General features: G+C 40.8%; 1 protein-coding gene and 1 non-coding gene across 6 annotated transcripts in view; both read left to right on the top strand.

The window, feature by feature from the left end:
* Positions 1-25,609, top strand: part of EFCAB2 (EF-hand calcium binding domain 2) — a 162,833-nt gene that overhangs the window by 32,079 nt on the left and 105,145 nt on the right. For 3 of the 5 annotated variants that reach the window (XM_063809402.1, XM_063809404.1, XM_063809401.1), the window contains exon 2: positions 18,059-18,143. In XM_063809402.1, coding sequence (XP_063665472.1) covers positions 18,059-18,143 — 85 coding nt within the window. Of the gene's footprint in view, positions 1-2,880; positions 2,993-18,058; positions 18,144-25,609 lie in introns of all 5 variants that reach the window. The other 2 variants (XM_063809405.1, XM_016941964.4) reach the window with 1 other exon arrangement.
* Positions 23,842-23,948, top strand: LOC112206969 (U6 spliceosomal RNA). Its single transcript, XR_002941446.1, has one exon. It is a non-coding gene; the product is annotated as a U6 spliceosomal RNA (small nuclear RNA).

The following is a 25,609-nucleotide window of genomic DNA, read 5'->3' as shown; positions in this document are numbered from 1 at the left end:
TCCTGATCCAACTTCAACCTCCAAATTCTCACTAGATGATCTTGCTTCTTATTTCAAAAATAGGAGCCATTAGGCCTGGAATCCCTTCACTTGTTGCCTCTGTCTGTAAACGTACCTAGTCAACATTGTCTTTTCCTGTCTCCCTTTAGTTATCTTAGTAGAAGAGCTCTTCCTGCTCTTGTTCAAGGCTCATTTTTCCCATTTATATTCATGATGTCATCCACACTTGTCTTCTCCAGGACCCCTCATCATTAATTAAGCCTTCCTTCTTACTTAAGATTATTTATTAATATTCCTTTTTTGTCAGACATTGCTGAATACAGGAGATATAAAGATGAATTTGATATAGCTTTGAAGTATTTATTATTTAGTGGGGAAAAGACAGACACAAATAATTGCTGTGCAATAATTTAATCATGATCATAATTATAGTAGTCCCTTACTTTATCCATGGGGAATACTACACCAAGACCCCCAGTGGATGCCTGAAACAATGGATAGTACTGAACCCTATATATACCATGGTTTTTCCTATACATACATACCCATGATAAAGTTTTTTTGTTTTTTTGTTTTGTTTGTTTTTTGAGGCGGAGTCTTTCTGTGTCACCCAGGCTGGAGTGCAGTGGTGCAATCTTGGATCTCCACCCACTGCAACCTCTGCCTCCCGGGTTCAAGCAATTCTCCTCCCTCAGCCTCCTGAGTAGCTGGGACTACAGGCATGTGCCACCACACTCAGCTAATTTTTGTATTTTTAGTAGACATGGGGTTTCACCATGTTGGCCAGGCTGGTCTTGAACTCTTGACCTCAGGTGATCCACCTGCCTCAGCCTCCCAGAGTGCTGGGATTACAGGCGTGAGCCACCACACCCGGCCAATAAAGTTTAATTTTTAAATTAGGTACAGCAAGAGCTGAATACTAATAACTAATGATAAAATAGATTAGTTTTAACAATATACTGTAATAAAAGTTATGTGACTGGTCTCTCTCTCAAAATATCTTATTGTACTGTACTCACCCTTCTTGTGATGATGAAGGGATGGAGTGGAATGACGTGAGATTTCATCATACTGCTCAACTGCGTGCAACTTAAAACTTAAGAATTGTATATCTCTGGAATTTTCCATTTAATATATTTGGACTATGGTTGACTGTGCTAACTGAAACTGTGGAAAGTGAAACTGTGGACAAGGGGAGACTACTGCATTTGTGTAATTTGTTTGATACATGATTTTCTATTAGAATGTGTCTTCAGTGGCCAGGCACAGTGGTTCAAGCCTGTAATACCAGCACTTTGGGAGGCCAAGGCAGGCGGATCATGAGGTCAGGAGATTGAGACTATCCCAGCTAACACGGTGAAACCCCGTCTCTACTAAAAATACAAAACAATTAGCTGGGCATGGTTGCAGGTGCCTATAGTCCCAGCTACTCTGGAGGCTGAGGCAGGAGAATGGCCTGAACCCTGGAGGCGGAGCTTGCTGTGACCAGAGATTGTGCCACTGCATTCTAGTCTGGGCGACAGAGCGAGACTCCATCTCAAAAAAAAAAAAAAAAATGTGTCTTCAGTGTCTAATACCTAAGAGGTGCTCAATAAATATTATTGAATGAATGAAGAGGGGTAAGCACAGGGTACTGTGGAATCATAGAGGATAGGTACTTGGCCCTCCCCTAGGAGGGAAGGAAGATTGAGCTTATGTCAGTGGAGGCTTGGTGGAGGAGATTGCAGCAGCCAGCAGGGGAAAAAAAATCAGGGGAGAGTACCAGGCAGAGAGAGCGGCATGAACAAAAGTTGAGAATGGTGAGGAGGTGGAGATGGTTTGAACAGTTAGGTGTTAAATAGAGTTATTAACAGTTAACATTTATTGAGTTTACATACATACATAGTATATGTTTATGTATACTTGTTAAGTACTTTACATATATTTTCTCATTTAATACTTACAATATTCTTTGATTAAGGTATTATTCCCATTTTAGAATAGAAAAATCTCTGCAATACATAGGGAAAATAGTTAACTTGCCCAAGACCATTTAGCCTATAAAGGATCAAGGAGGGATTTGTTTTGGGGTCTTTCTGGATGCAAAACTTGGTGCTCTTTATAAATGCCATGTTATACTAATATAGTGTGGTTCCCAAACTCGGCGGCTCATCAGAGTCCCCTGAGGACCTTTGTAAAAATACAAATTCCTGGCCATACCCCAGACCTGTTGAGTCAGAGTTTCCAGGGGCAGAGCTTATAGATCTATATTTTTGGGTGGTTCACATGTAACTGACCTGGTACTGGTTCTCTCACCCTGGGGAGTTATTGCAGCTGGTGTCAAGAGCAAGGCAGGAATAGCTGACTAGCCAGGGAGGTTTTCCTGTGTCTTGCTCCTGATCCTTGACTTTCCCCCGTAGATGGTGGGGCACTGAAGCTGAGAAGTGTCATCAGATACGCATATTGTGCCCACCACTTTAGCAACAGTGTGAAGGATGAAGTTGAAGGCACAGGTTACAGGCAATAAGAACTTACATCTTTAGACTGCTGTCTTGACTGAGTTCGTCCTTTTCCTCACATTCTCAAGTTTTCTAAATTTTTTTTCTCTTGGTTCTGCCAACCCTTCAGTTCTCTTTTCCCTAGCTAATTTCTTGAAAGAAATAGTTATACTCAATGTTAGGTTTCAGTCAGTTCAAGAAATGTTCCTTACTGACTCACTCTTCTTTGAGGTCGTCTTCCATCAGTAAATGTTTATTGAATGTTATTTGAAAGCATGATCCTTTCTCAGATTTTGCTTTGAAGTGAAAATACCAGGGATGATTTATTTCTTCATCACGTAATCACTCATATGACAATTTTTATTGATCACCAAGTACTCTTCATGTGTCTCCTTTATGCTAGGGCCTGGGATACAACAGTGATGAGATGAGGCCTCGGACTTTACTGAACAAACATCTAATGGAAGGTGGAAGAAGAGACCATCACACAATGATGGTGTTATGGGGAACACAGGGTACAGTGCATTCATACCTCCTCCCCATCACTGTGTCAATCGCTTAACCATTTCTCTGCCTCCAGCCTTGCTTCCTTCCAGTTAAGTTATCCTCATTGATTATACATCTAGCCAGATACTCCCTACGCTATAAATCTTCATTTGATAGCTATTGTCCTTAAAATAAAATCCAAACTCCTTCATTGTGTCTTATTAAAAAAACTTGAGCCTATCCCCACCTTGCGTTCTCTCATTCTGTTTCATTATAGGGAAGTTAAGGAGCAAGAATTTGAACTTTTCCTCATGTTTCTTTAGTTTCTTTTCTTTCTTTCCAACATGTTCTTGTTCTGTTGCCCAAGCTGAAGTACAGTGGTGTGATCTCGGCTCACTTTGACTTCCCAGGCTCAAGCCATCCTCCTGCCTCAGTTTCCTGAGTAGCTGGGACTACAGGTGCACACCAGCACGCCCAGCTAATTTTTGTATTTTTTTGTAGAGATAGGGTTTTGCCATGTTGCTCAGGCCTTAGTTTCTTTTCTGAAAGATTTTTTTTTTTTTTTTTAGTATTTTGAATTATTTTTAAGTAAGAGAAAAAAAAATCAACCTTGTTAATATAAAGGGTAATCACTTAAAAAGCACACCTAAGAATTAGTATCTCAAATTGTTGTGTAGCCGCCACCACCATCCAACTTCAGAACCTTTCTGTCACCCCAAACTAAAGCTCTGTGCCCACTAATCAATAACTTCACATCTCCCCCTCCTGGAAACTACCGTTCTGCTTTCTGCCTCAATGAGTTTGAGCACTCTAGGTACTTCAGATAAGTGGAGTCATACAATAATTTGTCTTGTGTCTGACTTATTTCACTTAGTATAATGTCTTCAAGGTTCATCTACCCTATAAGAATGTGTCAGAATTTCCTTCCTTTTCAAGGCTAAGTAATATACCATTGTATGTGTATGCCGCATTTTGTTTATCCATCTGTTGATGGACATTTGGGCTGTTTCCACCTTCTGTCTATTGTGAATAATGCTACCGTGAACACTGGTGTGTAAGTATCTGTTCGAGTTCCCACTTACAATACTTTTAGTTATTTACTCAGAAGTGGAATTGCTAGATCATATGGTAATTTGATGTGTAACTCTATGGGGAACTACGATACTGGTTTCCAAAGAAGACACTATTATTATCACCATGTGGCAAGTGGGGAGACTTGGGCACAGAGAGGTTAAGTAACTTGCCCAAGGTCTCACAGCTAGTACATGGTAAAGCCAGTGGTGGCTGGCTCCAGGTCAGTGCTCCTAACCAGCAATATATACATACTTACTGGCCTCTTTTGTAATCTCTGTTATAATTATGTTTTCCTATTTGGGGAAGATTGACATCATTTGGAGGTTTTTTTTGAGATGGGGTTTTGCTCTGTTGAGCAGGCTAGGGTGCAGTGGTGGAATTATGGCTTACTGCAGCCTTGACCTCCTGGGCTCAAGTGATCCTTCCACCTCAGCCTCCCAAGTGGCTGGGACTACAGGCATGTGCCACCATGCCCAGCCGAATTTAAATTGTAGAATTTTAACTTTTTTGTAGAGACAGGATCTCACTATGTTGCCCAGGCTAGTCTTGAACTCCTGGCCTCAAGCAATCCTCCCCCCTCAGCCTCCCAAAGTGCTGGGATTACAGGTGTGAACTACCGCCTGTTTTGTTTTGTTTTTAGAGGCAGGGTCTCCCTATGTTGTCAGGCTAGACTTGAACTCCTGGGCCCAAGCTATTAGCTTGCTGAGTAGCTGGGACTATAGGCATGTGCCACCATTGGTGGCTTGGAGTTTTGAGAATTGGACTAAATCAAACAATATTTTACTCGTAGAGTATTTCCTTCTTGGATTGATTTTTTTGTTTGTTTGTTTCTGAGATGGGGTCTCACTGTGTGGTCCTGGCTAGTCTCAAACTCCTGGGCTTAAGTGATCCTCCTGCCTTAGCCTCTGGAGCAGCTGGGACTATAGGTATGAGCCATGGTGCCCAGCTTTGGATTGATTTTTTTTTTTTTTACATGACAAAATTGTTATAGTTCTTACTCTTAAATATTTTTTAGAATAGTTCGAGATAAGTATACAGGAAACTCTTTAGGAATTTGTATTCTACAAAACAAAATGAAAAACAAAAGTATACTGACACAGTGTATCAGTAACAAATAGCCTGACTCTCAAAGTACTCTCATTACAAAACTTAGAATGATACTTTTTTTTTTTTTTTTAAAGATGGTATGTTACCCAGTCTCAAACTCCTGGGCTCAAGTGATCTTCCCACCTCAGCCTCCTGAGTAGCGGGGACTATAGGCATGTACCACCACACTCAGTGAATTATATGTTTTAAAAGGATATTTTGTATATTGGCCATTTCTCTAACATTTCCCAAAACTGCATGCTTTTGGCATCTGTGCTGTAAACTTAGACCAAAGTAGCTTCAGAAATACAGTAGAAGCTCCCCTTAACGTGTGTGCCAGATTAACATAAAATAGACATTTCCTTTCTAAGACATGCTTATTCTAAGGGCACGCAGAATACCTTTTGCCATTCATTAAGTATGATGTTAGTTGTGAGTTTTTCGTAAATACCTTTTGTCCTGATGAGGAAGTTCACTTCTATTCCTAGTTTTCTTTTAAACAATAACCTTAAGAAGTATTTTTTAATTGACACATAATAATTGTACATATTTATGGAGCACAGTGTGACATTTTGATATGTGCACATAATGTGCTATGATCAAATCACTATTCCTAGTTTTCCGAGTGTTTTTATAATGAAAAGATGTTATGTATCGTCAAATACTTGTTCTGTGTCTATTGAGATGACGTGGTTTTTTTGCTCCTCTTCGTTCTATTAATGTGGTGTATTATGGTGATTGGTTTTCATATGTTGCATTCTTGGGAGAAATCCCATTTGGTCATAGTGGATAATACCCCATAAGGTGGCTGGATTCTGTTTTGCAAGTGTTTTGTTGAGGATTTTGCATTTATATTTATAATGGATGTTGGTTTGTAGTTTTCTTTTTATGTCTCAGTTTTGTTTTGTTTTTTAAATCATGTTAATACTGGCCTTATAGAATGAGTTGGGCAGTGCTTCCGTCTCTTCAATTTTTGGGAAGATTTTGTGAAGGATTAGTAGATTGGTATTAATTTTTTTTTTTTTTTAGACAGAGCCTCACTCTGTCACCCAGGCTGGAGTGCGGTGGTGTGATCTCGGCTCACTGTAACCTCTGCCTCCCAGGTTCAAGTTATTCTCATGCCTCAGCCTCCTGAGTAGCTGGGATTACAGGCACACACCACCACACCTGGCTAATTTTTGTTAGAGACGGGATTTCAACGTGTTGGTCAGGCTGGCCTTGAACTCCTGGCCTCGAGTGATCTGCCTGCCTCGGCCTCCCAAAGTGCTGGGATTACAGGTGTGAGCCACTGGCGCCCGGCCTTATTGAGTTTTTAGTAGGTTTACAGGTACTATCAGAGTTATTCTCAAGGTGTTTACAGTATGGAAAGGGAGACAAATAAGTAAACTGCTAATTATAATATGGTTTGATAGACTATTATGATAGAGAGAGCATGTATGCTACATGATTACATAGGAGGGTACTTAACAAAAAAGAGAAGGGAAGCCTTCAAAAGGTCAGTTACTCTTAAACATGAGTGACGAATGGGAGATAGCCAGGAAGGAGGAGAGCAATATTCCAGGCAGGAGTGTCCGTCACAAAAGCGGAGGGCAATATTCCAGGCAGGAGTGTCCATCACAAAGGCACTGGGAAAAAGCATTATCACTGGGACACTACAGAGACTTCCTGCCTAGCGCATCTGTGTGGAAAAGTGTGAAGAGATCACATTTTTGAGATAGGTAGGAGCCTAAGTTCATAAAGGGCTTTGTGCGCCTGGTTAAGGAGTCTGAATGTTAGTTTGAAAGGCCTTGCGAACCATTGGAGGATTTTAAACCAGACGGTCAAATTACTAAATTTGCATTTTAGATCATCCTAGCAAAATGTGGATTATGGTTTGATGGGTGGAATGGGAAGTGAGAGAAAGGAGACTAAAGGCAAAAAGGCAGGAAGTGACTACATTAATTTAGCTGGAAGTGATGAGTGTTTATTTATTTATTTATTTATTTATTTTTGAGACAGAGTCTCGCTCTGCCTCCCAGCCTGGAGTGCAATGGTGCGATCTCCACTTACTGCAACCTCCACCTCCCATGTTCAAGTGATCCTCCTGCCTCAGCCTGTGATTACAGGCGCATGCCACCACACCCAGCTAATTTTTTTTTGTATTTTTAGTAGAGGTGGGGTTTTATCATGTTGGCCAGGCTGGTTTCAAACTTCTGACCTCAAGTGATCCACCCACCTAGGCCTTCCAAAGTGCTGGGATTGTAATCTAATCGTAAGCAATGACAATGGAAATGGAAGGGAAAGAACAGAGTTCAGAAGGGTTTATAAGTAGATGGCCAGGTGCACTGGCTCACGCCTGTAATCCCAGCACTTTGGGAGGCTGAGATGTGTGGATTGCTTGAACTCAGAAGTTTGAGACCAGCCTGGGCAGCATGGCAAAAACCTGTCTCTACTAAAAACACAAAAATTAGCTGGGCATGGTGGCACAGGCCTGCAGTCCTAGCTACTTGGGGAGCTGAGGTGGGAGGATTGCTTGAACCCAGGAGGTGGAGGTTGCAGTGATCTGGGATTGCGCCAATTCCAGCCTGGGCAACAGAGCAAGACTCTATCTCAAAAACAAACAAACAATAACAACAACAACAAAAAACCCAGAAAGGTTGAAAGGTGTTGATGATCAAATAGAATTAGGAAGATGAATTTGTTAGAATGAGAAATTTGGAGGACTGTGATCAGGGAATCAGTAGAAGATAGCAGTGAGAAGGAATAGTAGAGTATGTGTCCTCAAGTGATGAACCTTAATAGAGTAGTAGTGTTTAATATGAAGTTGAAACAAGGATGCTCCCAGACAAGTCCAGGATGTGGGCCATTCTGTATGATGCTATATAGCCTGGTCTCTTCAACAAGCTAATTTCATGTGTGTGGGGAGGGGTGGGGAAGGATGGAGGACTGTTTTAGTTTCAAAGAGAACAAAATAATATGTAACAGCCAAATGCAGTACATAATCTTTGATTGGATTTTAGTATGAAAAAAATACCTATGAGACATTTAGGGACAGATGGAGACATTTGAATATGGAATAGATATTAGATGATCTTAGTGAATTTTTGTTAATTTTTAAAGATGTCATAATAGCATTGGGATTATGCAGGAGAATGTCTTTATTTTTATGAGATATGCTGAAGTATTTAGGGATGAATTATTCTGATGTCTGCAATTGACTTAGAGACAGACAGACATGGAAAGAGGAATCAAAAAATGGCAAAATGTTAACAGTAGTTTAGGTGGTGGGTACAGAGTTGTTTGTAACACTAAGCTTTCAACTTTTCTGTGTGTTTGAAAATTTCCTTCATTAGAGAAGCTGGCAAAAAATATGGCAGATTAGGAGTATGGGGCTATGAGCAGCAATGGGGAGCTCTCTATTGCTAACCTTCCCCAAGTCCCTGAGATAGGTAAGCCACAGGAGAATGAGCAGCCAGTTCTGAAAGGGACTTCAAGATGGGTAGTGACTTTGGGGTAGTGCTTCTCAGCTTTTATCACTTTAAAACCTAAACATTGGCCAGGCTCAGTGGCTCACGTGTGTAATCCCAGGACTTTGAGAGGCCAATGTGGGAGGATTGCTTGAGGCCAGGAGTTCAAAACCAGCCTGGTCAGCACAGAGTGACCTTGTCTCTACAAATAAAAACAAAAATTAAAAAAAACTAGCCAGGCATGGTGGTCTGTGCCTGTAGTTCCAGCTACTCAGGTGGCTGAGGCGGGAGGATTGCTTGAGCCTGGGAGTTTGATGCTACGGTGAGCCATGGTCTCACCACGGCACTTCAGCCTGGGTGACAGAGCACGACTCTGTCTCAAAAACAAAGAAACAAACAAAAACCCTGAGCATGGAAAATAATATTTGTGTGGCACACAATATCTAGTAAAACTAGATGAGCTTTGGGACTCTATATGAGGCTTGATTATTAAAAAAATCATTATGTTAAAAATTTTTTAATGTATTTCATTATGTAAAAAAATTTATAAGAAAATAAAACAGAGCATTAGGAAATTTTAAAATGATGACCCTTTTTTAAAAGTTCCAAATGTATTTACAATGTTAAAGGTGGAACTTGAGCTTGCTTCCCAACGTGTTACTTTTTAATATCAAACTTTTTGCTTGAAATAGTTGTACTCAATTCCTGATTTTAAAAAATCTTTAATATGAGCTCTTCAATTTTTGATCATTTACTACCAATGAGTAACCGTTCATGCAGAAATGTAAAAGCATTTTTCCCAACCATTAAAAAATCAAAATATGAACTAGGCCCCTACCTATCTCAAACATGTGATCTCTTAACACGTTCTCACACTTTTTTTTTTTTTTTTTAAATTTTCAGAGCAAGATCCTTCAGGCTGCAGTGCAGTGGTGCTATCATAGCTCACTGCAACCTTGAACTCCTGGGCTTAAGGGATCCTCCCATGTCAGCCTCCCAAGTAGTTGGGACTATAAGCATGTGCCACCATGCCTGGCTAATTGCTTTTTAAAAAATTTTGTGTGTGTGTGTATGTAGAAGTGAGGTCTCGCTATGTTGCTCAGGCTGGCCCCAAACTCCTGGGCTCAAGCAGTGCCCCCAGCCTGGCCTCTCAAAGTGCTAGGATTAGAGGCATGAGTCACTGCACCTGGCCCTCGCACAAATTTTTGTAGTTTCCCAAGGATTATGCTTTTTTATTTATTTATTTATTTTTGAGACGGAGTCTCGCTCTGTCACCCGGGCTGGAGTGCAGTGGCACCACCTCAGCTCACTGCAACCTCCACCTCCCAAATTCAAGTGATTCTCCTGCCTCAGCCTCCTGAGTAGCTGGGATTACAGGCGCGCACCACCACGCCCGGCTAATTTTTGTATTTTTAGTAGAGACGGGTTTCACCATGTTGGTCAGGCTGGTCTCGAACTCCTGACCTTGTGATCTGCCTGCCTCGGCCTCCCAAAGTGCTGGGATTACAGGCATAAGCCACTGTGCCTGGCTGGATTGTGCTTTTTCACAGTGCCTTTGTGACTGATACTCCTGCCTGGAATATTTCAAACCAGTTGAAATTATATCATCTAAAAACTTTTCCTTTAATTAACCAATATAACTTAGAAAATTTTCTAATAATCCAAATGATTTTTTTTTTTTTTGAGACGGAGTCTCGCTCTGTCACCCAGGCTGGAGTGCGGTGGCACGATCTCTGCTCACTGCAAGGTCTGTCTCCTGGGTTTACACCATTCTCCTGCCTCAGCCTCCCAAGTAGCTGGGACTACAGGCGCCCGCCATCACGCCCGGCTAATTTTTTGTACATTTAGTAGAGATGGGGTTTCACCTTGTTAGCCAGGGTGGTCTCGATCTCCTGACCTCCTGATCCACCCTCCTCGGCCTCCCAAAGTGCTGGGATTACAGGCGTGAGCCACTGTGCCCAGCCCCCCAAATGATTTTTTAATCCAGTTGAACTGTCTCATATCAATTATTTCAAAGTAATGAAGATTTAATTTATATATGATGCATGTGTTTTTTGTTTGTTTGTTTTTGAGATGGAGTCTCTCTCTGTCGCCCAGGCTGGAGTGCAGTGGCACAATCTTGGCTCAGGCTCGCTGCAACCTCTGCCTCCCAGGTTCAAGTGATTCTCCTGCCTCAGCTTCCTAAGTAGCTGGGACTACAGGCGTGCGCCACCACATCCAGCTAATTTTGGTATTTTTAGTAGAGACGGGGTTTCACCATGTTGGCCAGGCTGGTCTCACACTTCTGACCTCAAGTGATCTGGCCACCTCGGCCTCCCAAAGTGCTGGGATTACAAGCATGAGCCACCGCTCCCGGCCTCTCATGCATGTGTGTTTAGGGCCCCACAAGCTTGGCTGCTACTGAAAGGACATATCAGTTACAGAGGCATGGAAGTAGCCCATAGTATGTGAAGATAAAGATTTGGGACTGCTTCCTAGAGCCATGAGCCCTGTCAGTTTGAAGTAGTTGCACACTGGAATGAACACTATGCTCTTTGGGCACCTGGAACAGAAACTTCTCCAGGAGCTCTCTACTGGGTAATGGTGCATTCTGTATCTGGCCTCTGAAGGAGAGGACCACATGATATGTCACACACTTGGCAATGGGGAGCAGTGGGTGCCTGATGGCATTTGTTGTGGTTGTCGCCTTGCAGAACAGGGGGCCTGCCATCGGAGCCTGTCCTGCCCTGGTCCCCCTGTGGGAAGCTCTGGAATAGACTGCTTTCTGGGGCCTGATTTCATCTGGCCACACTGAGAGATGAGAGATAAGAGGATCAGTATTTTGGGGTACCCCTTTAATCCATCCACTTTACAGGCTGAGTATCCCTTTTTCTTTCTTTCTTTTTTTTTTTTTTTTTTTTGAGACGGAGTCTCACTCTGTTGCCCAGGCTGGAGTGCAGTGGTGCGATCTCGGCTCGCTGCAAGCTCTGCCTTCCGGGTTCACGCCATTCTCCTGCCTCAGCCTCCCGAGTAGCTGGGACTACAGGCACCCGCCACCACACTTGGGTAATTTTTTGCATTTTTAGTAGAGATGAGGTTTCACCGTGTTAGCCAGGATTGTCTCGATCTTCTAACCTCTTGATCGGCCTGCCTTGGCCTCCCAGCGTGCTGGGATTACAGGTGTGAGCCACCGCGCCCAGCCTTGAGTATCCCTTTTTCAAAATGCTTGGTACCAGAAGTATTTTGGATTTCTAATTTTTTTGGATTTTGAAATCTTTGCATATACATAATGAGATATCTTGGGAAAGGGATTCAAGTCTAAACACAAAACTCATTTATTTTTCATATAAACCCTATAGACATAGCCTGAAGGTAATTTTATGTAGTATTTTAAATAATTTGTAGATGAAACAAAGTTTCTCTACATAGAACCATCAGAAAGCAAAAATATCACTATGTCAGCCACCAATGAGGACAAGCTGGTTGTTTGGCATCAGCATCATTCCTGACCCTAAATTGATAGGAATTGATATTGATAAGCAATCATCTTCTTACATTTATTCACACGGAAGTACTTACCAGTAAAAAATATGAGGTACCATTCATGAAGTGAAAAAATAATGTGTTCAAGGTAATGAAGCAGCACAGTCGCATCACCAGAATACCTGTGTCAGCTGTTAGCAACAGCAAACGCCGGACTTTCAGTCTCTGCCTGCAATGCTGTGTTTTGATTAGGTTACTGTATACTGTACAGGTTGAGTGACCCTTATCTGAAATGCCTGGGACCTCCAAATGTTTTGGGTTTTGGAGCATTTTGGATTTAGCATTTTCAGGTTAGGGATGGTTAACTTGTATTGCAGTGTCCAGTGGGTGAGGATTCCTGAGTTAGGGCAGTCCTAGATTTCAGTTAAGGCATTGATTATTCCTGATAGATGATAATTCGAAAAAAGAGACTCGATGATCCAGTGACTTTGGAAAATGCTGTGTTGAACAAAGTTAAGTTTCATGATTGTAGAACATTCCAAAGACTTTAATATACTAATACACACTATAAATGACCATATAGAACTACATATAAATATTATATATAAACCATAATATTCAGAGTTTTCCAGACATTTTTGATCACTGAAGCCTTTTATTGAGAAGCTCTGGCTGGGCACAGTGGCTCATGCCTGTAATCCCAGCACTTTGGGAGGCTAAGGGAGGTGGATCACGAGGTCAGGAGTTCAAGAGAAGCACCTTGAGGAATGAGTGTTAAACAGAACACAGTTTAGAAAATATATTGATAAGAAGTTATTAAAAATTCATGCCTTGCAGGCTGTAAATGCACTTTAATCAGAGTGCCATTTGTTTTGTTCAAATGTTTTAAATTATTGGAATGCACACTTTTTAAAATATGCAAATAAAAAGTTTGAAAACTAAAAAATAAAGTTAGTGCCTGTTCTTTAGAGATGGAAGGATAAAATTATAAATTATAAGTTTTACCTATTTCAAAACAAAAGTCAGCATTATACTTATTGGTAAAAGACTAGTGTTCCAGATTATTAATAATAATTATTATATTTTTATAAAATGGATTATTATCACTTTATGCATTAATATTGCTTTGGTAGTGCTGGCCAGTGCCATGAGTCATGACAGAGAAATAAGATACAATAAGAAGATAATACAAAAAGTATTATTAGAAAATATAAAATAATCAACTGAAAGATTTTAATTAATAAATTTTTCAGGAAATATATAATCAATAGCAAAAATTCAATTTTTACCTCAAACACTTGAAATTACAGGGCTCAAAAAAATATTTCATCACAATATCTACAAAACCCATAAAATACTCAGGCATCATCTTCTTGGAGGATTGTGTGTGACTTACATGACGAACCTCAAAATATGTAATATTTAATTTAGAGATCTATAAGGGATATATCTATCTAAATATACACCTCTTAGATGTGAAAACTATTCTAAAATGTTAATTCTCAATGTATAGCTGATTGCAATAGCAATAAAACTTTCAATGGTATTTCATTTGGAATTTCTAAATTGTATACGGATTTCTGTATTTCCTTTGGAATAATAAATTGGTATTGATGAACATTCCTAAAAAGAGGCTAATAGAGTGGCAATAAATAAAATACTGTGGTAATGGCACAAGACTAGAAATGCAAATCAGAATAGAATAAACAGAATGGACAATTGATAGAATTAATCTCAATCACATAAAAGATGATAATACACGATAAAGTGCAAGGAATCAAGCAGCTAGTAAATTAGGAAAAGCTAATCTTTCACTTTGAATCACATCAAAATAAACTTCAGATGAATTACTCAGTGTGTTGTCCAGTGTCAAAAACAAAAAACAAAGAACAAACAAACAAAAAAACCACAGTAAGTCTATCTGTAAGTTGTTGAAGAAAATAGAATTAAGTATTTGCCAGACCTCGAGAAAAAGGGTGATTTTTCTTTGTCTCCCTCTTGGGCCTTTCAAAGGATAAGTTTCTCAACTTTAAAGTATGAGAAGAAATCTCAACAGATGTGACTACCTAAAAATAAAGGATAATGTACTTTTAAAATGACCTTAAATTTAAAAACCAAACATCAGCTTTGTGCAGTGGCAGTGTCGTAACCAGAGAGATTTTCCCAAGATACTGTTATGGCTAATAAGAACCTTGCTAGTTCAACTGTGTTCAACTCGTTGAATTTCAGTGAGATAAGGCAAATGTACAAAGGTGAATTGGGCAGGATTGTTCAATAAAGAATTGATTATTGATTATAATAATGAAAAATCAGAAACAACCTAAACATCCACAATTGGAGGGTTGATTAAATACATTTTGATAAAGCTCTATAATGGAATATCAGGCAGTCACTAAAAATAATAAGGTAATGAATATTTATTGAGAATGAAAGATCCAATTTATTGCTGCGTGAGAAATTAGATTAGAGAACAACATTAAAAGTAGTTAACTCTGGGCCGGGTGTGGAGGCTCACACCTGTAATCCCAGCACTTTGGGAGGCTGAGGCAGTTGGATCATTTGAGGTCAGGAGTTTGAGACCAGTCTGACCAATATGGTGAAACCCCGTCTCCACTAAAAATACGAAAGTAAGCTTGGCGGTAGTGGTGCACACCTGTAATCCCAGCTACTCCAGAGACTGAGGCAGGAAAATCTCTTGAGCCTGGGAGGTGGAGGTTGTGGTGAGTCGAGATCATGCCACTGCACTCCAGCCTGGGCGACATGGCAAGACTCCATCTCAAAAAAAAAAAAAAAAAAAAAAAAGACAAAAAAAAGAAAAAAAGAAAAGAGTAGTTAACTCTGGGTAGAATTTGAAGTGATTTTAACTTAAACTTTCATCTGTGTCTTTTTTTTTCCTCCAGTAATTGTGTATGATTTTGATCATCAGAAAGGAAATGGAGCTGTTTTCATTTTAGAAAAACAAGTGCAAACAACTGACCTGGAAAATTGTTTGCAGTAACTTCGACATAGGGTTCAGTCTTTATTATTCAAACAGGTCATGCAAATTGTTAAGAAATAATTGAAGATCCCAGTAGGGTTGAGCAGAGAACATGAATAGACAATTCATAACATAGAAAACAGAGATGGTAAACAAACATATGGATCATTATTCAGATTCACTTGTAATCAAAGCAGTGTAAATTTAAATAATGAGGTAATATTTATTTGTTGTTAAATTAGCAAAAGTTTATTGCTGTGTTATAATAAAGAAAAAATAATATCAATAAATTGTGGTGTATTATTTTGGTACCGTTAAAAATGGAAGGTTGTGTAAATTATGTTGCAACCTGGAAAAATATAACATTGACGTGAAGTAATTAAGGAGTTAAGATTTTATACTGTAAGTACTAACAGGTGGGGTGGGGTGGAGTGAGGTGAGGTGGGGTGGGGTGGAGTGAGGTGAGGTGGGGTGGGGTGAGGTGAGGTGGGGTGGGGTGTAGGGGGAGAAGAGCAGGATTGTTCAAATGAGGAAGATCTGAGTTCAGTCCAGCTCTGCCACTCAATAACTCTGTGATCTTGGGCAAGGTGCTTAGCCTCTCTGAGCTTTGGTTTCTTTTTTTCTCTACGGTTGTAAAAGTATATACAATACCTGACATAGAACCTGGTGCATAGTGTTTATTCAGTATATATTTGTTGAGTGAGTGAATGGTAGTTATTCAATGCCATATATAAAAGAATATGTATGAAGAAAGATTGGAAGAAAATACAGCAAAATGATGAGTAGTTATGTTAGGGGGAAGAGAATGTGACTGATTTTAAAATTTCCTATTTTCTACTATTGGGTGGTATTATATTTCTAATTGAAATAATTACCTAAACTCATGCCTAATCTCTTTCTTTCTGGGTGTCCTACTGTATTTACTGTTTGATACATTTTGACACCTTTTTCTTTTCTTTGAGACAAGGTCTAGTTCTGTCGCCAGGCTGGCGTGCAGTAGTGTGATCATGGCTCACTGCAGCCTCGACCTCCTGAGCTCAAGCAATCCTCCTGCCTGGGGCTACCAAACTGCTATAGGCATGAGCTCCCATGCTTAGCACAATTTAGAGACTTAATTACATTATTGTCCTTTATTCTTTCACTCAGCCAAACACCTTGGAGTTGGCCTTGACCCTTTTCTTTCTCTCTGCACCTAACATCAAATTTATCAGCAAATCTTGTTGGCTCTGCTCTTTAGAATATATCCAGAATCTGCCGGGCGCGGTGGCTCACGCCTGTAATCCCAGCACTTTGGGAGGCCGAGGCGGGTGGATAATGAGGTTAGGAGATCGAGACCATCCTGTCCAACATGGTGAAACCTTGTCTCTACTAAAAATACAAAAAATTAGCTGGGCGTGGTGGTGTGCGCCTGTAGTCCCAGCTACTCAGGAGGCAGAGGCAAGAGAATCGCTTGAACCCAGGAGGTGGAGGTTGCAGTGAGCCGAGATCAAGCCACTGCACTCCAACCTGGGCAACAGAGAGAGACTCTGTCTCAAAAAAAAAAAAAAAAAGAATATATCCAGAATGCTGACATTTCTCACCACCTTCACTGCTACCATTCTGGCCCACATCTCTCACCTGGAGTATTGCAGAGGCCTCCTGACTGGTCTCTCTGCTTCCACCCTTTTCATAATAGCTAAAGTGATCAGCAGACTGCATCACTTTGCTGCCTGGAAAAACCCTTCAGCGGCTTCTCATCTCATTCAGAGTGAAAGCCGAAATCCTTAAAGTAGCCTACAGGGCTTTTTTTTTTTTTTTTTTTTTTTTTGAGATGGAGTTTTGTTCTTGTTGCCCAGGCTGGAGTGCAATGGCGCAATCTCGGCTCACTGCAACCTCCGCCTCCCAGGTTCAAGCAATTCTCCTGCCTCAGCCTCCCAACTTGCTGGGATTACAGTTATGCGCCACCATGCCTGGCTAATTTTGTATTCTTAGTAGAGACAGGGTTTCACCCTGTTGGCCAGGCTGGTCTCAAACTCCTGACCTCAGGTGAACCACCCTCCTCGGCCTCCCGAAGTGCTGGGAATACAGGTGTGAGCCACCGCACCTAGCCAAGGCCTCTTTACAATCACCCTCAAACTCATACCTTTCTGATCTTATTTCTTACTCTTCTGCACTTACTGTTCTCTCTGCCTGAAAACTCTGCAGTTGTTCATAAGGCTGGCTTCTTCCACTCCTTCAGGTGTCTGCCCAAGGGTTGCCTTACCACAGAGGCAGGCCTCTCTAAGACCACCGTATCAACCCATTCTCCCCCACCCACGCCCAGCACTCCTCGTGTCCCTACCCTGTTTATTCCTTCCTCTATTTTTCACACCATTTGCCTTACTATGTATTTTATCGAATATTACGAGCTTATATTTCTTTCCCAATAAAAGTAGCTCTATGGAGGCAGGAATTTTTTTCTATTTTGTTCCTTGCCATAACCTTAGCACACTGTAAGTACTAGGTAACTATTTATTGAATATATATATGAGTGTTTCATATATGTAAGTCATAGTCCAAAACTAGTTTGAAAGCTTTTTGAGAAAATGTCATGTTGGTTTTTATGCCTTTCTTCCCCCAACTCCGCAAGCATAGAATAAGGCAAGGTAGGCAGGGAACACTGTTGATAAGCAAACAGTATCTGTTTTTATTGGTTTCACTGTGCCTCTCAGGCTACGACTCTACCCAAAGGACTTGAGATAGAGAGGCCGCTGCTGGAAATATTCTGTCACCGTGATTGGAGTGGTTGAGTGGTTCCATGAGTATATGCGTATGTAAACACTTAATTAAGCTGTGTATTTAAGATCAGTGCACCTTTACCATATGTATATTTTGCCTCAGAAAAAATGTTTACAAATACAGTGTATCCTTTGACATCTCCAGAGGAAGTTAAACATGCTAAATGATACATAAATATAAGGAGAGGGTTCTTCATATGCTTACTTATTAAGATTGCTAGTCTGGTTATTAGAATTTTTGTTTTGAATTCAAAGCTAAAGTAAACTAATTTTTATTTATTTTGTCTTTTGCAGAGATAATAGTAGCAGAATTTCACAAAAAAATCAAAGAGGCATTTGAAGTCTTTGACCATGAGTCGAATAATACAGTGGATGTGAGGTTTGGAAATATTTTTTTTTTGTTACACTTTTAAATTACTGATACAAGTCATAAGATACAAGAGAGCTATTTTCTCTTTTTACACTGTACCTTGGATTTATTATGCTGTTTTAAGTATTTATTTTCCATGCTCTGTAAAAGGTCTTTGCTAGCTATTGCTTTGATAAGTACTGTTTCTTATTCTTCATACTCTGGTAGAAACAATATACTGTATTCTCATTGCCTGTTCCAACCTATAAATTGTAAACTCTGTGAGTGAGATGAACTCTATTTTAGCTTTAGTGCTTGGCACATAGTTGGTACTCAGGAAATAGTCGTTGAGTGAAGGAACAGCATTTGCTTTGTAAAACACATAAATATGTATTATAAGGCCACAAATAGGATATTGCAAGGAAACAGTAATGCTTATGCGATGACACACTCCCCCTGTAAAATAGCAAAAAGAACCCAAACAGAAGAACATAAAAAGACAAGAGAAGACATGAATACTGGTAGGTCTGAAATGGAGGACACAGCTTGGGACTGAAACAAAACAAACAAAAAACCCCTTAAGAGAAGAGATTAGACGCTAATAAGAATTGTAGGGTTTGTGCCACACACATCAAAGAAGAGCAATGAAGCCAGGCGTGGTGGCTGACACCTGTAATCCAAGTACTTTGGGAGGTCAAGGTGGACAGATCACCTAAGGTCAGGAGTTCAGGACCAGCCTGACCAACATGGTGAAACTCTGTCTCTACTAAAAATACAAAAACTAGCCGGGCATGATGGCAGGCACCTGTAATCCCAGCTACTTTGGAGGCTGAGGCAGAAGAATCACTTGTACCCAGGAGGCAGAGCTTGCAGTGAGCCGAGATCATGCCACTGCACTCCAGCCTGGGCGACAGAGCGAGACTCTGTCTCAAAAAAAAAAAAAAAAAAAAAAAAAAAAAAAAGGCAATGAAACCATCCTTTCAGGAGGCCGGGCTAAATGAGGGTTATTTGATGAGATTGCAATCTCAAGACCAGAACCTAGTAGAGAGGCCAGCAAAGCAGTGGGAAGTGGTTTGAAAATCGTTCTGGAAAGGAACTGTTTGATGCTCATAAACCAGCGCCATCAGAGCTGCAGTACCATACAGCTCCGGTGGCTGTGGTCACATTGCATTCTGTGGGAATGACACTGTGGAACACCAGGCCTTCCTGTGGGTATCCCAGTAGGAAATGAGTGGGCGGGGTGCTGGTGGTGGTGGTAGGGTTAGGGAGGGGGTGCAGCAGGCAGCCCGGCCTGCAATTTGAATAACTAACTACATGAATGACAAGTGCCTTGACCTCAGACCTCTCCTTGAAGGGTTCTCCTCCTGGGGGCGGGGGACAGAGGTATTGTTAGAGAAGTCAGGGAAAGTATGGCTTTATGAGAGAGAGGGAAAAGAGAGAAAAGAAACCAGCATCTGCTTGAGGCTTGTCATCTAACACACTACGTGTAGTTGGGTGCCAGAGGCTTCACGTGGATTACCTCATTTTAATCTTTTTATTTGTGGGTTAAGGGTTGGCATCTCCGGTTTCCGGAGACAAGGAGAAGGTAAATCGTTTGCTCCATGTCACACCAGGTTTCTCTAACGCCGAGTCTCTTGCTACACTGTGGGCATGCCACACTGCCCACACTCCCACTCCTACTCTTTAAAGACATCAGGGGCTTCTCTTCTGCCTTCAGGCTTCCTGACAGTAGCAGTGAAAAGAAAATCTCCCGATCACTGAGAGCAATGATGCCAGGCCTTTTTTGGTAAAAGGGCCAATTCAGTAAAAGAAAACATGTTTATGGGCTGAATCTTTTTTTCCATTGAAAGTTAAAATAACTTTACCGAGGCCCTGAGGGAAAGTGGATGTTCTTACAACCTAAAGAGTCTGCTTTATTAATTAAAGATGGTTACTAAGAAAATTGTTATTGTTTTTAGCATTAAAATATTGCTGCTGAGTATATTTGAGGAGTAACAACATGGATGAATGTAGCTTTATAATCATTTTTCCTGTGTTAATTTGTGTATCACTTTAAAGTTTATAATGAATGTTCTCATGCTGCTGGTATCATTACCATCCACTCTTTTTAAAAAATTCGTTTAAAGATAGGGTCTTACTCTGTCCTCCAGGCTAGATTATAGTGGCTTGATCATAACTCACTGTATGTAACCTTGAACTCCTGAAGTGATCCTCCTGCCTCAGCCTCCCAAGCAGCTAGGACTACCACGCCCAGCTAATTATTATTTCTTGTAGTGACAGGGGTGTTGCTACGTTGCCCAGGCTGGTCTTGAACTCCTGGCCTCAAGTGATAGACCCTCCTTAGCCTCCCAAAGTGTTGGTATTACAGGTGTGAGCCACTGCACTCGGCCACTCTTTATAAATTGGAAATTAAGCTTTGGGAGGCCAAGGTGGGTGGCTCACCTGAGGTCAGGAATTCAAGATCAGCCTGGCCAACTTGGTGAAACCTCATCTCTCCTAAAAATAAAAACTAAAAAATAAAAATAATTAGCTGGGCAAGGTGGTGTGCACCTGTAGTCCCAGCTGCTTGGGAGGCTGAGGCATTAGAATCTCTTGAACCCAGGAGGTGGAGATTGCAGTGAGCTGAGATTGCACCACTGCACTCCAGCCTGGGCGACTAAGTGAGGCTTTGTCTAAAAATAAAAAAGAAAGAAGCGTCTTTGAACGGAGGGAGAGATATGTAATGGCTCAGTGGGGGCAGGACAGAGAGAGCTGTTCCTGGAGAGCCCCACCCAGGCACTGGCTGTTCCTCCCCTAACTGCTTTATCCCTCAGGTGGAGGTTTGGTGTTACTTCCTGTGTAGGGCTGATCTAGGCCCCCTGAGAGGTCTAGGTCTTAGAATTTTGTGGTGGCTACTTTCCCTTTCCCTTATCTCTGCTTTGCACAAATTGAAATATTTGATTTGAAATTGTATTGCATTAGATAAAGGGAAAGTCTGGTATTGCAAATGCTGGGCAGCCACCAGCCCACTGTCAAAAGCATTATGAGCTGGGCTCCTGCTACTGCCCTTCCACCTCTGAGGGGCAGTCCTGAGGTCTGGAATCAGACTTCCTGGGTTCCCATCCCAGCTCCGTGACTGCGAGTCACTTTGTTATTCTCTTTGTGCCTCCATGTACCTTTGCCTCCTAGGTTTCATAGTATAAGTAATTAGTTCTCAGAGTGCCTCCAAGACCCTTTCCGGGGTCTGTGAAGTCAGAACTATTTTCATAATAAATTTAAGACAGTATTTGTTCTTTTCATTCTCACTTTTTCCACGAGTATATACTGGAGTTTTTCTTTCTTTTCTTTTTTTTTTTTTTTTTTTTTAGACAGGGTCTTGCTCTGTCACCCAGGCTGGAGTGCAATGGTGCAATCTCGGCTCACTGCAACCTCCACCTTCCGGGTTCCAGCAATTCTCCTGCCTCAGCCTCCCAAGTAGCTGGGATTACAGGTGCCCGCCACCACGCCCGGCTAATTTTTGTATATATATATTTTTTAGTAGAGACGGGGTTTCACCATGTTGTCCAGGCTGGTCATGAACTCCTGGCCTCAGGTGATCCACCCACCTTGGCCTCCCAAAGTGCTGGGATTACAGGCGTGAGCCACCACACCCAGCCTTATACTGGAGTTTTTCAAAGGCTACATGACGTGCAGTTTTACAACAGACTGAACGCAGAACTAGATATGAGAATGCAGCTGTCCTCTGTGAAGCCAAGTGTTACATATTTACATTGAACGTATGTAAAACAATGGAAAACAATGCCATTCTTCTAAATATACTTTTTGTTTTGGAAAATATAGTTTAAAAAATTAAAAACTATTTATGTAAACATTTGGGTTGATTTATGATTTTTAAATGAATTAATAAATACATATTTTTAAAATGTAAGCTTTAATTTCTAATATGATAGTAAATATAGATGCATATAACTCACACAAACATAAACGCTTTGAGCGCCTTGATAATTTTTGATAGTTTGTAAAAGGAGTTATCAGACCAAAAAGTTTGAGAACCACTATTGTGAGTGGACATTTTTAAAGCTCTTAGAACAATATTAGCTTGGGATTTAAAGCTAAGAACAGTATTAGCTATTATAATTATTCTACTTTATATATATATAGTTTTTATTATTATTATTTTGAGATGGCATCTCACTGTGTGGCTCAAGCTGGATTGTAGTGGCCCAATCTCGGCTCATTGTAACCTCTGCCTCCTGAGTTCAAGCAATTCTCCTGCATTGGCCTCCCAAGTAGCTGGGATTACAGGTGCCCACCACCACACCCATCTAATTTTCGTATTTTTAGTAGAGACAGGGTCTTGCTATGTTGCCCAGGCTGTTCTCAAACTCCTGGCCTCAAGTCATCCACCTGCCTCAGCCTCCCAAAGTGCTGGGATTACAGACGTGAGCCACTGTGCCTGGCCCCATTTTATGTTCTTAAAGTAAATAACTCAGACTTGTTTTGCCCCTGTTTAATCTGGATGAGCAATGTTATGCTATATGTAACAAAACTCTCATAAGAACTTTAAAATACATATTTTGTTTTAGAGACAAGCTCTCTTTATGTTGCCCAGGCTGACCTTGAAACCCTGAGCTCAAGCAATCCTCCTGTCTCAGCCTCCTGAGCTGGGACTATAAGCACGTACCACACCTGGCTAGAACTTTTTACTTATTTCCGTATGTTCCATATCGATCTCTTAAGATCTAAAGCATTTTATTTTCCTTTTTCATTTCCTTGTTAAATAGTTTTTGAAAGCTAGCGCCTTGAAAAACATTGGGCAGGTTTTCAATATCACTAATTAGGGACATTCTGATTTTGCCTCATATAAAACACAGACTTTTTTTTTTTTTTTTTTTTTTTTCCCAGACAGTCTCACTCTATTGCCCAGGCAGGAGCGCAGTGGAGTGATCTCGGCTCACTGCAACCTCCACCTCCTGGGTTCAAGCGATTCTCCTGCCTCAGCCTCCCAAGTACCAGGAATAGTGAGATTACAGGTGTGTGCCACCACCCCCGGCTAATTTTTTTTTTTTTTCCATACTTTTAGTAGAGACAGGGTTTTGCCATGATAGCTAGGCTGCTCTCGAATTCCTGGCCTCAAGTGACCCGCCCGCCTCAGCCTCCCAAAGTACTGGAATTACAGGCATGAGCCACCGCACCCAGCCACATTTTCATTTATATATATTTTCCTGCTCTGTGTTTAGAAGTTAAGAAGACTGATTGAAAATTAAATTTTTGAATAGATGATATATGTACATGGGATAAAATTCTAAAGGTAGAAATAATATAGAGTGATAAATAAATCTCTTTTTTACCTATCCAGTTCCTCTTTCTAAAGGCAAAGTTTGTTACAGTTTTCTCTAATTCTTCCAGAGATTCTCCATGCAAATATGTATGAGTATGTGTGTGCATGTGCGTGTGCGTGTGTGTGTGTGTGTGCATGTGTGTATTTTTTACTGTGGTAAAATATAGATAACCTAAAATTTATCATTTTAAGTACAGAATGCAGTGGCATTAACATTACAACCATCACCGCTATCCATTTTAGGCTTTTTCATCTTCCCAAAGTGAAACTCTGTACCCATTTAACAATAATTCCACATCCCACCCTCTCGCAGCCTGTGGCAACCACCGTTCTGCTTTCTGTGTCTATGAGTTTCATTATCTTAGGTGCCTCATATATCAATGGAAGAGTACAATGTTTGCCCTTCCTGTGCTTGCTTCGGCAGCACATATACTAAAATTGGAACGCTACAGAGAAGATTAGCATGGCCCCTGCACGAGGATGACATGCAAATTTGTGAAGCATTCCATTTTTAAAATACAAACAAACAATATTTGTCTTGTGTCTGGTTTATTTCACGTAGCGTAATGTTCTCAAGGTTCATCCATCTTGTTGCATGCGTCGGAATTTTATTCCTTTTTTGAATAATATTCCATTGTATTTATATCCCACATTTTGTTCATCCATCTGTCTGTTGATGGACATTTGGGTTGTTTTCATCTTCTGACTGTTGTGAATAATGCTGCTGTGGATACTGGTGTATGGATATCTGTTCCAGTCTCTGCTTTTAATCCTTTTGGGTGCATATCCAGGAGTGGAATTGCTGGATCATGTGGTAGTTCTGTGTTTGATATTTGAGGAACCACTGTGCTGTTTTCCACAGCGGCTGCGCCATGCTGCATTCCCACCAGCAATGCCCAGAGGTTCTGTTTTCTCCACATCTTTGCCAGCACTTGTCATTTCTGTTGGTTTTTTGGAGGGGGGTGTTGTTGTTATTGTTGTTTCTATAATAACCATCCTACTGGGTGTGAAATGGTATCTCACTGGGGCTTTGATTTGCATTTTCCTAATGATTAGTAATATTGAACATCTTTTCATGTACTTATTGGCCATTTGTACATCTTCTTTGGAGAAGTGTCTAGTCTTTGCCCATTTTTAAACCAGGTTGTTTTATTTTGTTGGTTTTTGAGTTGTAGGATATGTGTTTATTTTTAACGTGAATGGTATGATACTATATAAACCATTCTGCACTCTGCTTGTTTTACTTATCAATATATCTTGACTATTTATTAATATATAAAAATTGGCTGGGCGCAGTGGCTGAAACCTATAATCCCATCACTTTGGGAGGCCGAGGTGAGCAGATCACCTGAGGTCAGGAGTTCAAGACCACCCTGGCCAACATGGTGAAACCCCGTCTCTACTAAAAATACAAAAATTAGCCAGGCATGATGGCGGGTGCCTGTAATCCCAGCTACTTGGGAGGCTGAGACAGGAGAATCGTTTGAACCCGGGAGACGGTGGTTGCAGTGAGCCGAGATTGCACCACTGCACTCCAGCCTGTGCGGCTGAGCGAGACTCTTATCTCAAAAAAAAAAAAAATTATCCTTATTTCATTGTATGGATGAATCATAATATATTGAATTAATCTCCTTACTAATGGACGTTTAAGTTGCTTCCAGGCTTTTGCTATAATAGCTCATGCTGCAGAGAATATCTTAGCATGCATATCATCTCACAAAAGTGAGAACTTTTTCTTGGTAAATTATTGGAAATATGTCAAAGGGCTTGACAATTTTTGGTAGATGTTGCTATCTTGATGATAGAGTCTCTCATCTTGTGTGAGAGTACCAGTTTCTTCAGTCCTTCTGAAACAAGCTTTAATTATCAAGCATTGGGATTTTTTTTCCAATCTAATATAAATAGAAAAATAGAAACTCAGTGTTAATTTTCTTTTTCTTTTCTTTTCTTTTCTTTTTTTTTTTTTTTGAGACAGAGTCTCGCTCTGTCGCCCAGGCTGGAGTGCAATGGCACGATCTCAGCTCACTGCAACCTCTGCCTCCTGGGTTCACGCCATTCTCCTGTCTCAGCCTCCTGAGAAGCTGGGATCACAGGCTTGTGTCCACCTGGCTAATTTTTGTATTTTTAGTAGAGATGGGGGTTCACCATATTGGTCAAGCTGGTCTCGAACCCCTGA

This window comes from Pan troglodytes, chromosome 1, assembly GCF_028858775.2.
Source record: "Pan troglodytes isolate AG18354 chromosome 1, NHGRI_mPanTro3-v2.0_pri, whole genome shotgun sequence".
Taxonomy (NCBI): Eukaryota; Metazoa; Chordata; class Mammalia; order Primates; family Hominidae; genus Pan; species Pan troglodytes.
This window is presented reverse-complemented; position numbering and strand designations above follow the sequence as displayed.